Source organism: Cheilinus undulatus, linkage group 3 (assembly GCF_018320785.1).
Source record: "Cheilinus undulatus linkage group 3, ASM1832078v1, whole genome shotgun sequence".
In the NCBI taxonomy this organism is placed as follows: Eukaryota; Metazoa; Chordata; class Actinopteri; order Labriformes; family Labridae; genus Cheilinus; species Cheilinus undulatus.
In genome coordinates, this window is record NC_054867.1 from 3,078,385 (window position 1) to 3,095,373 (window position 16,989).

General features: G+C 42.6%; 1 protein-coding gene across 1 annotated transcript in view; it reads left to right on the forward strand.

Moving 5' to 3' along the window:
• angpt4 (angiopoietin 4) overlaps positions 1-16,989 on the forward strand; it is a 101,503-nt gene that overhangs the window by 71,833 nt on the left and 12,681 nt on the right. The window contains exons 4-8 of the mRNA XM_041781400.1: positions 5,752-5,836; positions 9,149-9,293; positions 9,735-9,847; positions 11,942-12,043; positions 12,121-12,287. Of these exons, the coding sequence (XP_041637334.1) occupies positions 5,752-5,836; positions 9,149-9,293; positions 9,735-9,847; positions 11,942-12,043; positions 12,121-12,287 (612 nt within the window). The remainder of the gene's footprint in view (positions 1-5,751; positions 5,837-9,148; positions 9,294-9,734; positions 9,848-11,941; positions 12,044-12,120; positions 12,288-16,989) is intronic.

A 16,989-nucleotide genomic window follows, 5' to 3' on the forward strand; every position in this document is an offset into this window, starting at 1 on the left:
AGAGGCCCATGGAAACTCTGGAGTAGCTGCAACGTTCCACAACTCAGAATCTGTCCCCAGGACAACTATCAGTCATGCACGCCACAGATGTAGCCTTTAAAGACGAGTGGCAGGCAGAGAGCCACTTTAGAATAAAAGCCATAAGGAGTCCCGTTTACCAAAAACTATGTGGAAGAATGCTCTAGTCACATAAAACAGCACTTTAATGTGTGGTGAAACCTAACACTGCACACTTGAGCACACCTTTGCCAATGTGACACGTGGTGGCAGCATCGTGCTGTGGGGGGGCTTTTCTGATGGGAGGATGGACGGAGCCAAATGCAGGCAATCCTGTTACAATCTGCAAAAGACTTGAAACTGGGGCAGAGGTTCACCTCCCAGCCCTAAATGTGTAGCCAGAGCTCCAAGGGAAAGGTTTAGAGGAGGGGTGTCAAACTCAATCACAGCAGGGGCCGGATTCTGGATTCAGGACTAACCTGAGGGCAAAACAGGGTCATCTTTTTAACCAGAAACTGTCAACCTTGTTTCATTGGTAATAAAATATGAAAAAGAAAACTTTAGCACTGATACGATTTTGACATTTTAAAAATAAAAAAGAAAAGTTTAAAGGCTCAAAATCTGAGAAAAGTAAATTTATTAGTTCAAAAAGCTCAAAAGATGAAATTAAAATTGAAAATAATGTTTTTTAAATGGCAAATAAATTAGAAAGTATTCAAAGTTATGAGTTTAAAAGGTCAAAATGAAATTAAAAGTCAAAATATGATTCAAATTTTAAATTGTGAGTCTAAAAGGTCAAACTATGGGATTAAGAAGTCAAAGTTTGGAGCTGAAAATATGAGGTAAAATACAAAATAACTGGTTAAAAAGGTCAAAATCTGACTTAAAAATTAGAATTATGAATCTTAAAGCTTAAAATATTATATTAGAAATCAAAATTATGAGTTGAAATGCTCAGAGTATGAAATAGATAATCAAAATCCTAAGTTTGAGTCTGAGTTGTGAGATGCTAAATTGAAAATGTGAAATTAAAACACAAATGTATTTCTTTCCCCACATTCCTGACTTCTTTTCTAAATATTTTTACTCCGTACTTTTTCAGATTTTGTGACTTAACAAGGAAATCTTAAATCATCAGGATAAGTTCACATTTTTATACTTGAGGAAATGTGCAGACCTCAGACTGATGGGCCAGTTAGAACAGAAATATGAGATCATCTTGTGGGCCGGATTTAACTGTTCCACTGGCCGGATTTGGCCCCCGAGCCTTGAGTTTGACACCTGTAGTTTAGAGAGAAGCATATTAATGTGTTAAAAAGTCCCAGTCAAAGCCCAGACCTGGGAGAGAATCTGTGGCATGAGGTTAAAGTTACTGTTCACAGACAGTCTCAATCCAATCAGACTGAGCTGAAGCTGATTTGTGAAGAAGAATCTGTGAAAATGTCCGTCTCTAGACTGACAAAGCGGGTAGAGATTTACCTAAAAGTGGTTCTGAAAGTACTGACTCGATAAATTCTTAAGCATTCACGACATGACTGCTTGGTTGTCCTAATTTCTGTTTGTGTCACTATAAAATGTACTGTGCACTTTTAAAGCACTGTGCATGTTGATGGAGTGGTTAAGTCCATTTGAATCCCAGGTGGTCACGCTACAAATGTGTCATGAATCTGAAGACAAACCGCAGCAGAGCAGCCATCAGTGACTCCTCATCGGTCCTCATCTCAGTGAACGCTGTTTTTCTCATTAATGATCAGGTCAGCATGGTGAAGTGATCAGAAACAGGCCTGATAACGTGTTTCTGCTCTGAATGTGACCAAAGAGTCGCCTCCACCTGTAACCAGAGATCACCGTGAGCGTGAAACAGAAATGTGATACAGCTGCACGCCACTCAGTGATGGACGGGCTGGTCAGATTCTTGTCAGCTTCACCTCAGCATCCTCCTGGTTTCTCTGCCTGCTTAGGAAAGGGTTACAGTTTTAAACCTTCAAAACAGACCTTCTCAGTCAGCCAGTGTAAATTTCATCAACTAGAACTACTGGACTTGATTTCTCGGTTTGAAACTTTGAGCTGTTGTTGTCTGTTCTGAAGTTTTGACTGTCATGTCCATGTCCGCTGTTAGCTGCAAGTTTTGTTGATTTATTGCATTTTTCATGTTTGGCTCTTTTCTCCTGCAAGGTTTTTAGTTCTTTCATAGTTATTTCATGAGGAGCACCTCCTACTGCTCAAATGTTGACCCCTAAACTCACAGAACAGTACTGGATGGAAGCTGGCATACATTTGAATTTCCTGTTGTCAGATTTCTACAGCTTGTTTAAAGTTTGCAGTGTGTTTGGATGGAAATCCAACTATACTGGCATTTGAGCTAAGTGAGGGGTCCTGGGGTATTGTTTGAACTATCAGACTCTATTTTGATGCCGGTTTATGCCCCCTAAGCACTTTATTTATATGAAAATACTCATCCCTAATGTAAGCCTCCCATTTGATGAACAGCTTTTTGTGCCTTGCGGCCCCTTGGTGCTAACCGCACACGCCAGATGGATGTGTTTCACACATCCATCTGGTAAACCTCTCAGCATTTGGGAAAGGGCAGATCCTTTGAAAAAAAACTTGGAGGGTGATTGGATGAACATTCTGTCTGTCAAATCTTTACGGGCCAATCAGAGCAACAAAACAAGTGATGTAGCCACTACTGAGAAGTAAACTCCATAGATAGCTACATAACATGAACCATGGTGACTGTAGACATGTCAGTACACGACTTTTGTGGTTTTTGAAAAGAAAACAACTCACTGCTGGTCTTTGTTCTTCTTTTAACAAAGAAATGTTGTCAAGTTTTGATAATCCACTCTAATCTCTACCGCCACAATTGCACCGGCCTCTTGTTGCTGCTTGCTCATGTCACAACTCTGCTGCCCCTTGATTCTGATTGGTCCTGTCACTTTCTAACTGGGCACGAATGGTTCAGACGGGAGCTTTGGGAGATGGATTCACCAGTGGGAAACAAAGAAACGGGGGTGTGGTGTTTATTTCGTAATATGTCTTATTTTGATAAGTACTTCCGGTTTCCAGCTTCTGCTGGTCACTCGTGTTTGCCGGCAACTTACCTTTGTTCTCCCGAGGTTCCACCATCCCCCACGGCACTGTGGAGAGCAGCTACACCTGCGGCAAATTTCCTAATCAACGGATCCTTCAAGAAGCGGCCTCTTTCTCTCCACGGTGCCAGAGTTTTGCAGTCTACTCACTAGTGGTAACTGCTTCACTCGGCTCTCTTACTGAGTATCTCCTCTCATGAATATTTCCAGTGCTTATTTTTGTGAACTGTTACTTACCTGTGTCTCTTGCCTTCCAGTGCCTCACTCCTCACTCACCTGCCGCCCAGCTCCGCACTCTCTCTCCCACGAAGATCACCGCACTCTGGACCTCGGATCCCCCCCCCTTTTCCCCTGCTCCTGATCAATAAGTTGTTAAACCTTCTTATCCGTCTCTGCATTCTGGGTCCACAACCACCTCACATAACAGGGGGAATCCATCTGCTTTGCAAGGTTACCTTGGTGCATGAGTTCTCATCAGTCACCAACTTTTGCCTGATGTAAACCATTCACGGCCTCATCTTTCCTGTGTGGGAGGTTTTCTGTCATCTGCAAAGATTTGATTTGTGAAAAAATGAGTGCAAAACAACCAGTTCTGTTTAAAATTAAAATAAAATAAATGAAACTCTTTAATGGAGTGCTTCTCTTTTACACTACAGTAAAACCATTAAAAGCAGACACAATTATTGACTTAAGCCTAAAAATATAATAAAGATAGATTTTCCCACCACCTCCTGCAGACCCCCCACCACTCTCTCTTTCTCTGAACCCAGAGACGTGAGCATGACCTGGACGCTCGTCCATGTTTTACTGTCCCATAGTTCCCAGTGAATCTGCTGCCACTCCTTCATCAGGTTTCATTCCTTTGGCTCCTACTTTGTTGACGCTAAAGTGGGCCGGGGTCTATTTTCAGCAGCTGCTCTGCTGGTTCAGCTGCACAGATAACGAGGATCGCCGTCAGCGCTGCAGAAAGAATGATGCTGGGGTTATTAATCTTTATTCTCTGCTCCAACACCCGGGAGTGACTCTGAAGCTAGAGCTCTGTTATCGACAGATTTGAAGCACAAATAGTTCAGATGTGTGTCCTCCTCCTTCCTGTTCAACACTTGGATTTTAATACGAGCCATTCCTGGAGTTACTGTGTGATTAGATCCAATAATTTATGTCTTTGAGCCTCAACTCTCCAGCAGCGTGCATTTCTCAGGAGTCTTTTAACTGCTGCTAAAGAGCGACTGTGCTTTGCAGCTCCATGTGGGTATATCCATGAGTTTTACATCAAATCTTAAGCTGCTTTGCATAAATACAAACAAGGATTCATCTTTTTATCAACTGATACCTGAATACCTGCTCTGCATGTAGAAAAGCACCTGTGAGCTTCTTAACAAGGCTGAAATATTAACCACTGCACACTTTTTTAAGCCATGTTACCACAACATTCACATTAAATATAACTGAGCCACATTACTGAACCAAGACATGCATATTTCACTGAATGTCTGAATTCTGGAGAGGCATCTGGCTGCAGCCCTCGGGCAAACCTCTACGCTGGGGCGTGACGTATACTGCCCGAGCTGGCGGACCTCTACGCTGGGGCATGACGTATATTACCCGGGACGAAATTTCAGCTCTATCCGCTTGCCGACAGGCTGACCCTAAACCTAACCAGTCGGATTTAACCGAACCAGTCAGGGTTTAATAGCGTAGACCCATACACTAGTGATGGTCAAGCTGTGATCTTTACCACGTGTCCTGTGATACACTGTGTCAGTATCAGCTGTTTGGGAATTACTTTGAATAATGAAAAAGACGTATGACTATAATTTGTTTATATCAATAAAGTGTATTTTCAAGTGAGTTTATAATGACTATGCTATATTATATACATGTATTATGATAATAAACATGGGCGTTATATAATATATATTGAAGGCAGTAGGGCTAATATGCGTGTTCTGTGTCACTTTTGGGAAATGGCATTGGTTTAACTGTTTAACTCACCAAACTATCCAAAATATACAAACTCAAAACTACCCAAAAATCTCCTCTCATAACCACACATTTTGGATGAAACCGTGGGATTTATACTGCTGTCAAATCTCAGCGCAAAGCTCTGAACCACTTGTCGAACCAGTCACATGGTACGACCGGGCAGCGAGGCTTCAGATGTTACTAGTGACGTCACTCATGTGAAACGATACAAGCCTTGGTCCACCCTTCATGGAAACACTTCCTATATTACTCGACACACGCTTTGAAGCATCGGCACCGCACGTATCATCACTACCATACGCTGGGTCGGGGTGTGTTGCTGCACGCCCAAATATAATAATATAATATGCTAATGTGTCATAAGCACAGCGTTGTAGTCATGCTAACAACAGCTAGGTCATGCTAACAACAGCTAACACGCTGCACGCCCAAGCGTAGGCTTGGGCAATGACGTCACGCCCCAGCGTAGAGGTTTCGCCCCACCGTAGAGGTCTCCAGCCAAACCCCCCAGCGTAGAGGTTTGCTTGAGGGCTGCAGCCAGACCCTCTTGGAATTCTCTGCTCAGCCTTTAAAAATAAAACCAGGTGAGAGATAGATTAGAGAAAAGCCCACCAGTCACATCACATGAGTCTGCTGTGGATGATGTTTGAGTTTCTTCTCTTTTTGTGTATTTCAGTCGTTTGGAGAGTAAAGTTCAGATGTTGGAGTCTCTGCAGAAAGGAGAACTGGAGAACATGAGGGAGGAGAAGAACAGACTGCAGGTACGCTCAACTAAAGTCACTTTGGTTGGTGAGATATGATTAGGAGATGTCTCAATAAATGTTTGGACTTTTTAAGGACATCTGTAGGTTCTCCTTCATCAAGGCCATGGTTACCCAATCCTTCATCCAAAATACAGCAACTAGACTTAGACACTATTCAAATCAGTGTACTTCAATGTGGATTTGGCCCCTCTGGTCTCCACTCTGCTACTCTTCTCTGAAGGCTTTCCACAACATTCTAGACTGTTTCTGTGGGAATGTGTGCCCGTTCATTTTGTAGAACAGTGGTTCTCAACTATGCGATCGAGACTCTCATTGGGGTCGCGAGACACTGAGAGGGGGTCTCCAGATGCCCAAAAAAATAAAAATATTTTTTAAATTACACTGTTTCCACTTCACACCAATTTAATCACATTTTTACCCCTTTTCATGTTTTTTCCCACTAAGTTTGACATATTTTTGTCATTTTAAACTTATTTTGGTCAGTTTTAAACCCTTTCCACCACTTTTGCTGGCTGTTTTTGCCACTTCTAAACCAATTCTTGCGAATTAAGCTTAATGTTGCCTCTGTTGACCCATTACTGGCACTATAAAACCCTTTTACACCCACTGTTTTCCCATTTTAACCACATTTCAGCTTTTGATATGCCCAATTTTGGTAGTTTAACCATTTTTTGTCTCTATCTGCCTATTTTTTCTTTTTCAGTTGAGCATGTTTTTGCCATTTTATATTAGTTTTCCATCCCATTTCACCAAATTTCCACCCATTTTTGCTAATTTAAAGCTGTTTCAGCCACTTTTTAACTCCCCTTTACTGCTGTTTATTTCCAATTTGCCACTTTTAAACCATTTTTGCCTTTTTTTGCCACTTTAACCCATTTCTGCAACTTTAAAAATCCATTTCACCACCTTTTCCATCGTTTTTGTTTGCCATTATCAACCCATTTTAGCCATTTTAACCTATTTTAATTCTTTTTTTTTTTAAACAAAAGGGAAAAAGGAATTTACATTTTTAAGAAGCCCTGTACCATTATCCCTCCTCCACCAAACTTCACAGTCGGACAGGTAACGTTCTCCCAGCATCCTCCAAACCCAGCCTCATCCATCTGACTGTAAACAGAGATGATTGGTCACATAGATCACGTTTCTACTGCTCCACAGTCCAGTGTCAGTGCATTTTACTTCACTTCACCTGACTCTTTGTATTTAACTTGGTGATGTGAGGCTTGCATGCAGCTGTTACCATGGAAACCCATTCATGAAGCTCCTGCTGCAGTTTTAGTGTTTACATTAATGCCAGTGGAAGTTCAGAACTTTTCAGCTGTGGGATCAGCAGACTTGGAGACTTTTACACACCATGAGCCTTAGCAGTCTGTGAGTTTACCTGGTCTCCCACTTCATGGCTGTTTGTTCCTAAACTCCTCCACTTTCAAATAATACTACTTACAGTCGATTCTGGAATATCCAGCAGGGAGGAAATTTTACCAATCATTTTATTGCAAAGGTGGCATCATCACAGTTCCAAGCTTGAAATCGGTGAGCTCTTCAGAGTGACCCATTTTGATCACTAATGTTTGTAAATGGAGACTGCATGGCTAGGTGATGATTTTATACACCTGTGGGAACGGGTCTGACCAAAACACCTGACTTCAATAATAAAAGTCCACAGGGCTTCTTTAGTTCCAAACAACCAAACATCTTCACGAACCTCAGTCAAGGCCAGATGCCTCCTTAAGCTAACCTGACACGCCAGATGGATGTGTTTCACACGTCCATCTGATAAACCTCTCATAGACAGAGAAACAGCGGAAAGGGCAGAGCCTTTGGAAAAAACTTGGAGTGTGATTGGATGAACATTTTTTCTGTCTCATCTTTATGGGCCAATCAGAGTAACAAAACACGTGATGTCGTCGCCCCACACCGAGGTGCGCTGCTATCAAGCAGTTAACTCCATAGAGAACTGCATAACGTGAACCATGGCGACTGTAGACATGTCAATACATGACTTTTGTGGTTTTTGAAAAGAAAACAACTCACTGCTGTTCTTTGTTCTTTTAAAGAAGAAACGTCATCAAGTTCTGATCAAACTGGCACTTTAGCAGCATCCACACTAATGTCTTCTGCCATGATTGCACCGGTCTCTTGTTGCTGCATGCTTATGACACAACTCTGCCGCACCTGAAAGTACTGCCCCTTGTCTCTGACTGGTCCTGTCACTTTCTAACCGGGCCCAAACATTTCAGATGGGAGCTTTGCAAGATGGATTCACCAGTGAGAAACACAGAAACTGGTTAATCCGTCTGCTTTGCAAGGTTATTCTTAAGAACCAAGGTTTGGAAAACTTAATGGACAACTCATAGTAAGAGCATGTGATGTTAGAGATGAGGCCAGACTTGGACCCCATAGGAAGAAGCCTGACCCCAAACATTTAAACTGTCCAGACCTACATTTTTAATATACTAGCCTCATCAAACACTTCAGTCTCTGCTGAGAAAAAAATAGACAAAAAACAAACTTTTAGCATCAGGTTTGAGGAAGATGCAGGTCAGCTAGAGCCATCTGAGGAGAGAGCAGTTGGAGTCAGACACAGAAACTTCTAGGCTAGACGGGTTTGCAGTAGAAATGTGTCCTTCATTAATGAACCAGTTCAAAGATCTGGATATTCATGTAAAAGGGATGTTTTTCCACCACGCCGCTCTACAGGCACCACGCATTAAGGACTCATGCTTGATGGTTTTGTTTTGTACCAGGGGCTCGTTTGTCCCAGCCAGTCAGGATTCATCTGGTGTGAAGGACAGTTTGGAGAGACATCATATCATGGAAAAACATAACAATGGATTTTTCTTTAGTACAAAAGATTTAGCACATTTAGAGCAAAACACAAGACCAAGTCAGTCACATGACTCTAATGAAGCCATGGCATCAACTGAAGATCCATTTATCCAAAGATCTGGACTACTGAGAGGAGCTGGAATTCCCATTAAATGCCAGACTCAGATAACTGACATGTATTTAATGTATCTTGACGTAGCTTTTTGGGCTCAGTTTCCAGAAAAGTTAGCTAAATATTGGTATGAAAATTACCCCATCTGCAAAGCTGTATGGCCCCAGTGCCTTTGCTCCAACCTGTCGCACCTTAAAGGGGCCACGCAGATCAGCATCTGCTGTGGATTTATACTCAAGTCTATCAAATAATCCTGTTTTAGAAACACAGAGATGAGAGATGAAGGGTAAAGGGCTGAACGAAACAGAAAGTCCACTTCAGGGATGTGCTGGGTTCAGTTTGACACTGAAGAGTCCTTTCTCTCTCAGTCTGTGGTCAGGACCCAGATGGCGGCCATTGAGTCTTTAGAGAGGCAGCTGAGGGTCGCCAGCAGCAACAACACGGCTCTGCAGAGGCAGCAGGCTCAGCTCATGGAGTCGGTCCACACGCTCATCAACATGGTGGCTACTACAGGTGCTCACACACGCACGCACGACATGAAAATGCATGATTGGTCAAGCTGATGTAAAAACATGCTGCTGCCCTCAGGGGACGTCAAGCAAAGCAGATTTAAGGACTTAGGGGCACTTCACCAGGACTGGACTGAGACTGGAGTCAGTGCTACCATGCAGATAAGTCCAGGAAAGGGACTACAAGTGTCACGCTCCTAGCGTCACACCACTCCTGAAGCAGAGACATCAGAAATGTTTTAGCTGGGTTAGGGGATAGTACTGAACTTCTGTTTGCTGGTCTAAAGTCTTAGCATTTCATTTGTAAATCAAGTTCCACTTAGAAGTCTAAGTTCTGTTCCAACTCCCTGCTGCGCGGTCTATTCTGTGTTGTTTTTGATGATGAAGCTCATAAATGTGTCTGTAGACTGACTGACTGTCACTGTGGGGTCGTGTTTGTGTTTAGGATTACCTCCTGAGAGCCAGATGTGGAAGGACTGTGCAGATGCTTATAAATCTGGTCACTCTGTCAGCGGTCTGTATCAGATCTACATTGGTAACAGGACTGAACCTGTTCAGGTAAGCCAAATACTGGACTGGAGCAAACTTAAACCAGCAAAGGATTTAACCAAATGCCACATTAAAGACATCCTCTACGGCTGTCCCCTTAACAAAAAAAACAGATGATGTTCCCTTAAATCTCTGACCTTTTCTAAACTGTTAGGATTATAAGTCTGTCATGTGCCAAACTAAAGGCTCTAAACCCGAACCTGAACCAGTGAAATCCACTGTGGAGCAAATCTTTCCCTCTTAAGTTAATCAGAGCAGATGTGCCAAATCCACATCAGACACCAGATCGATCCAGACAGCTGGAAAAACATGCAAAGTATTTGGTCAGCTTCAAAATACACTACAATGCATAGACTCCTGATCCACATCACAGTATCAACATTACTTTTCATTCCCTGGCACAAGCTCAAGGTCACCGAGAGGTCAGTGGATTACAGAGCTACTGTGGTACCATAGGTGGAGAAACGTTAACTCCTGAGGTGGAAAACCACAGAATCTAACATGCAACTACAAGTTATATGTTGCAAACATTAAGATTTTAGCTTCGTAATATACTCACCTCTGGTAGAAGCAATAAAATCATGAAATCATGTCGAAATGAACAGCAAATCCTCCCTAAACTGCTGTTCATGTACTGTTCCTGAGTGAATTCACAGCTCTATAGTCATGCTTCCTTGTGTGAGGTCACTCCTCAGCACTTCTGTGATTCGCTCTCTTTTACCCCCCCCCCCCCCCCCATTAAGGCCCGTGAACTCGCACACAGTTAGACCAAAACAATCCTGTAATGTGAGCCGGCCTGTAGTCCTCAGACCAGGGGTGTCAAACTCACTTACAGCAGGGGCCAGATTCTGGATTCAGGTCTAACCCGAGGGGATAGCAGGCTCACCTTTTTAACCATAAACTGTCAGCCTCATTTCACCAGTAATAAAATATGAAAAAAAAACTTAGCACTGATGATAAATGATTTTGAGGTTAAAAAAGAAAAGTTTAAAGGCTCAGAATCTGAGAAAAGTAAATTTATTAGTTCAAAAAGGTCAAAACATGAAACTGAAATTGAAAAATTAAAGGCAAATATTTTAGAAAGACAGTCAAAATCATGAGTTAAAAAGGTCAAAATATGAAATAAAATCTGTGATCATAAAACTAAAGTCAAAATCTGATTCAAATTTTAAAACTGTGAGTCTAAAAGGTCAAAAGATGGTATTTTGAAGTCAAAGTTTAGAGTTTAAAATAGGAGATAAAATAAAAAATAATTAGTTTAAAAGGTCAAAACATCACTTAAAATTTAAATAATGGATCTAAAAGCTCAAAATATTATATAAGAAGTCAAAGTTATGAGTTGAAATGATTAAAGTACAAAATAAAAAGCCGAAATCCAAAGTTTGAGTCCTTATAGTGAAGTGCAAAATTGAAAATATGAAATTAAAACACAGATTAATTTATTTTCCCACATTCTTGACTTTTTATCTATTTTTTTACTCCTTACTTTTTCAGATTTTGTGACCTAACAAGGATATCTAAGTTGACATTTTTTTTACATGAGGAAATCTGCATACTGATGGGCCAGTTAGAACAGAAATATATGATCTTGTGAGCCGGGTTTAACTCTTCCATTGCCCAGATTTGGCCCCCTGGGCCTTGAGTTTGACACCCCTGCTTTAGACTAAAATGCTCTTTAGTTTTTGTCAGAATTTTGTCATTGTACCTTTACAGTTTTAGTCTACTTTGTCTAAAAAAAAAACTCACATTTTAGTGTTTACTTTTATTCACAATGTTCATTGTCTTTGAAACAATTTAATCATACATGAAATTAAAACAAATATAAAATACTCATAATTAATGCACTGTTAAGACTGTGGTTGATTTTAAACACACTGACATACAGTAACTTTATCTACAGTGGAAAAATATCCTGGATCTTTGACGTCCAACAATCCAGCATTCATATTTTTGTCTTGTTTTAGAAAATACTGTTGTCAGAGTTTTTGTTATCAAAAATCTTTTTTCTTATTTAACCTCAGTCTGATCTTACCCATGGAAAAAACAGTCCACGGACATTCTTAGTCATTTTGTTTGAAAAGTGTCCCTGATCTCCTCTTGAAGGTTTTCTGTGATATGGAGACAGCTGGTGGCGGCTGGACGGTCTTCCAGCGGAGATTTAACGGCAGTGTGGACTTCCAGAGAAGCTGGAAGGAGTATAAAATGGTCAGTTTGTCTGATTTAAAGCAATGAAAATATAAATTTAAAAATGCCAGCTTAACCTGCTCATTCACCTCCTGCAGGGTTTCGGGGATGTTTTGGGTGAGCACTGGCTCGGTAATGAAGCTCTGCACCTGCTGAGCAGTCAGGGCCAGTACTCCATGAGGGTGGAGCTGAGGGACTGGGAGGGAAACCCCGCCCACTCCCAGTATGACCGGTTTACTCTGACCAGTGAGAGACAGCAGTACAGGTAAGGAAGTAACTCCTGCAAACATTCACTGTACCGCATTATTATTTAAACATTATTAAAGGCTGAACAGTTACCTCAGATATTTGTTTACTTCTGGAGTTTTCCTTTTCTGCTATTGGCCAGAATGTGGGTACTGCCTGCACAGGCAGTACTGAGCAGAACAAACTAAGGCTGTAATTTCTGTTTAGAATTATTTAACAAACCATACAATGTACACACAGCTGAATTCAGACACATAGACTTCACATCATATTAGTCTGCATGAAGCATCAGAGCTGCACTCTTATTATTTCAGGATCATTCTGACGCCTGATTCTTCCCTGATCTAAGCTGCTGATGGCTCATCTTTTTCTTACTACAACTGTTAAAAAATAAATGATTTTTGTGAACTTTTTCAATAACTGCTCTGTTCACTGGCGGCTGGATGGTGATGATTATTCAGAGACTTAAGATGTGGGGAGGAATCACGTCTGCTGCTGCTCATGCTCAGTTTGTTGCTAACGGAGAATGTCTATGCTGTGTGAGCTTTATAGTGATATGTTACACGTGCATATGCCGTTTCAGTTAGCTGGGACCTCAGGCTCTCTAAGAGGCCTCTAGAAATGAAGTCTACATCTAAAATGATTAAGATGTTTATTTCAAATTTAAATAAGAGTCCAACTGGGAACAAAAATAACATCTAAATACCATCTGATTGTCCAAAAACATCTTTTGGCCCCAACAACAAGGTTCAAGACCCTGTGTGCTCATGGAGTTACTAGATCCAGATATCATATCAGAGTCAGAAGAATAGATCTATCACCAGTAGTTAGCATCTATTTTTTTTATTTTTCTAACGTTTACCTTGCCTAAAGAGCAGTGTTGGGGAAGTTACTCAAAAAGTAATCTATTACTCATTACTAGTTACCTTCTGAAAAGCATGACTTACATTAATTAGTTACTCACAGTTTAAAGGTACTAGCTATGCTACTTGTGTACTTTTGTGTTGGTGCTTGTCTCCAGAGATCTTCTAACCAATGAAAGCGTGCATTAAAGGGAACAGAGGATTTGTTTTCTTCTGTTTTCAAGAAGGAGGATTTACAGAGTTAGCAGCAGTAACATGTGGAGTAAGGCTGCTGGAACGAATTCTGTAGTTCAAATATAATTCAAATATTTAAAAACTCATTAATATTTGAAAGCTGAAGTTACTATTCAAACATGTTTTTAAAATATTTTTGCTATATATAATTGTTCTCAAGTCTCTCCCCTCTCTCCTTGGCTTCTACTTCTCCCCATAGGCTGTAGAAAGAACTGGACAAACCCTGTGTAAAGTCAGTCGTCTGCTTACAGTAGGCAGACTCAAACAGTTCGTGAAGCCAAGGTTTCCATATTGAAATCGCGGTCTCAACCAAACTTTGGATCAACCTAACGGCCCGCTCACTAAGCGTGACTTCCTGTCAGCTAGCTAGCATTCCAGTTGACAGAAATGGAGTCTCTGCCTGCCGAGCTATCTGTCAATCAAATGAGACGCACCAATCAGCTTTCATCCTAAATATAATCCAAACGATCGTGGTACAAAAAAATTCACCCCCTGTACAGTGAGAGCACAATAAGACACCAGCTAATGAGACGCGTTTGCTGTTTTGTACCAGGCTGTAAACCAGTTTATTTTGTGTGTCAAAACCGGCTGTTTAACATGTGTGCAGACAGGACTTCCAGTGATCCTGCAGCCAGCCTCAAGTGGACACTCGCAGTATTGCAATTTTTTGCCCTTCGGCATTGGCTTCATTTTTCAGGACCGGAGGTTGCCGCTTGCTTCACACACTTGTAGGTGAACCAAATGTTTCGTCACATGACACGTGACATGATGAACTATAAAATTTTCACTCCAAAACACAGAGGAGCCAATGGCCGCCATTGGTGATGTTTATCGCCAAGGTGGTACACTCACTGGCGGTGAATTGGCAAGTGAGGCTTCGCTACATCAAGAGATTCTGATGTACGAGAGTAAAACCGTGATGCTCACCGACAGTAACCAGCTGCAGTGGTGGAAAACGTCTCCGTCAGGGTATTCTCTCCTGTCCCAGCTCGCACGCCGTTACCTGTGCATCCCGGTCATCTCTGTCAGGGCGGAGAGGGTTTTCTCCACGGCTGGGACAGTAGTGAACAAAAAATACTTTGTTCTTGATTCAGAAAGCGTGGATCGCCTCTTGTTTTTAGGAAGAAGATGTTGGTACTATCTCGTCCCAACATCTTTTTAATGTTTTGTTCATTATAAACATGATGTCAGCACCACTGGAAGCAGCGCCATTTGATTTATTTTTGTTTGACATTTAATTTCTAACCTGTTTTTTGTTTTAAAGTTGACCATCTGTACCAGAATACCTGTTAAAGGCCTCTAAACGGTGCAGGTGGCTGTGTTTACACTAAAAAAGTACATGAAATTAACATTAACTACTTTTGCTTTTAGCTCATTATTTCCTCACTGCAATCTGTAATATAATACTGGAAGGTCCTCTAATGGACAAATGTGTAACTACATAGTGATTAAAGCAACTGAACATTTTACATACATATTAATTAAAAACATGCATGAATATTCAAATATAATTCAAAATCTGTAAAAAATAATATATGAAATTCAAATGTGACTGTAGATAGATATTGACAGCCCTAATGTGAAGGTCCTCACACACTACACACAAATTTTTCATGTGAATCCTTCACACTAAATATTTATTTTTCAAAATCTCAAACAAGTCAAAGCAAGCTTCCACCCCAGCAACATAATCTCAAATTGCAGCTGACATTTTTCTAACTGTGGCTGATTTTTCCAAAATTTTGCTCCAACAAGCTCACATTGTTATGTGTTGGTAATGGCTGAACCCAGGATGCGGAGACGGATAGCAGTTTTGAACAGGTTTATTGTACAGGTAAGTGGAAACAGGAGGGGTGAATCCAAGAGTCCGAGAAGGAGAGAGAGTGCTGGAGCTGGCTGCGGTGATCTGGGCAGGAGGCACTGGAAGGAAATGGAGAGGCACGTTAGAGGTGAACAAGAGGATGACAAACACTAGAAAATACTCAAAAATCTCAATGGTAGAAACACTGGTGAACTTCTCTGGAGGAATCTCGTGAGAGAAGGAGCCTGGAGCTGACGATTACCGTGAGGTAGGTAAGACGAGACTCAGGCGCTGTAGAGAGCCGCAGCAGGTCTTAAGTAGCGCTCCTGATGAGTGATATGCTGCAGGTGTGAACTCTCCACAGCACCGGGGGGAAGGGGAGGAAGCCTCAGGGAGAACACAGTAAAGTTAGCAGCCAGTCACAGCCTCCGGAAACCGGAAGTTCCACAAAAATAAAACGACTAAACAAAGTAAAACACCACAGTACCCCCCTCTCAACGGACGCCTCCTGGCGTCCTGCCAGGCTTGTCCGGGTGCTCCCTGTAGAAGTCTCGTAACAAATTATTATCCAAAATCAATTTCCTGGAGATCCAGGATCGTTCCTCCGGACCATACCCCTCCCAGTCAACGAGGAACTGGTATCCCCGGCCTCGGGGTCGCACATCCAGGATTCTGGAGACAGTAAAGGCAGGATGGTCATCGATGATCCGGGGGGGTGGAGGGGCGACGGTCGGAGGGCTCAGGTCACTGGTAGATACAGGTTTCACCAGAGATACGTGGTACGTGGGGTTGATCTTCATTGACTCGGGGAGTTTGAGCTGCACAGCAGAGGGGTTGATGATTTTGGTGATCTCGAATGGTCCAATGAAGCGGGGGGTAAGTTTTCTGGATTCCGTTGCGAGAGGAAGGTCCTTGGAGGAGAGCCAAACCTTCTGGCCAGGACGATATTCAGGGGCAGGAGTGCGATGTGCGTCAGCCGATCTGCGATTGCGCTCCTCCGTCTTGCGAGCGCAGCCCTGATCGCCACACCTCTCTGATCCGCTGAAGGTGTTGCTGCACAGAGGGTACCGATGCGGAGGCTTGTTGCTCTGGAAACAGGGGGGGCTGATAACCCAGGGAACACATGAATGGAGACATGCCGGTAGCTGAACAGGTGAGCGAGTTGTGTGCATATTCGACCCAAGGAAGGTGAGAGCTCCAGGCGGTGGGGTGATGGGCAGCAACACAACGAAGAGCAGCTTCTAAACTCTGATTGGCTCTCTCAGTCTGACCGTTACTCTGCGGGTGATAACCGGAGGACAGGCTGACCGTGGCTCCCAATTCGTTGCAGAATTCCCTCCAAACACGAGAAACAAACTGTGGACCGCGGTCCGACACAATGTCACTGGGGATGCCGTGAAGCCTGAAAACATGGAGAACAAGGAGTTGAGCAGTCTCTAGGGCAGAAGGGAGCTTGGGGAGAGGGATATAATGGACTCCCTTGGAAAACCGATCCACCACAGTGAGGATGACCGTGTTTCCAGCAGAGGGCGGTAGACCGGTGATGAAATCCACGGCGATGTGTGACCAGGGACGACCAGGGGTAGACAGGGGGCGCAGCAACCCAGCAGGAGGCTGGTGGGAGGATTTCCCTCGGGCACAGATGGGACAAGCCGCCACGAACTCCCGGGTGTCTTTGGTCATTCCAGGCCACCAGAAACTTTGCTGGAGGAAACTTAGGGTCCTCTGAAAACCTGGGTGACAAGTAAGCTTGGACGAATGAGCCCACTGGAGCACTGGAGAGCGAACTGAGTCTGGAACGAAGAGACGATCTGGGGGTCCGG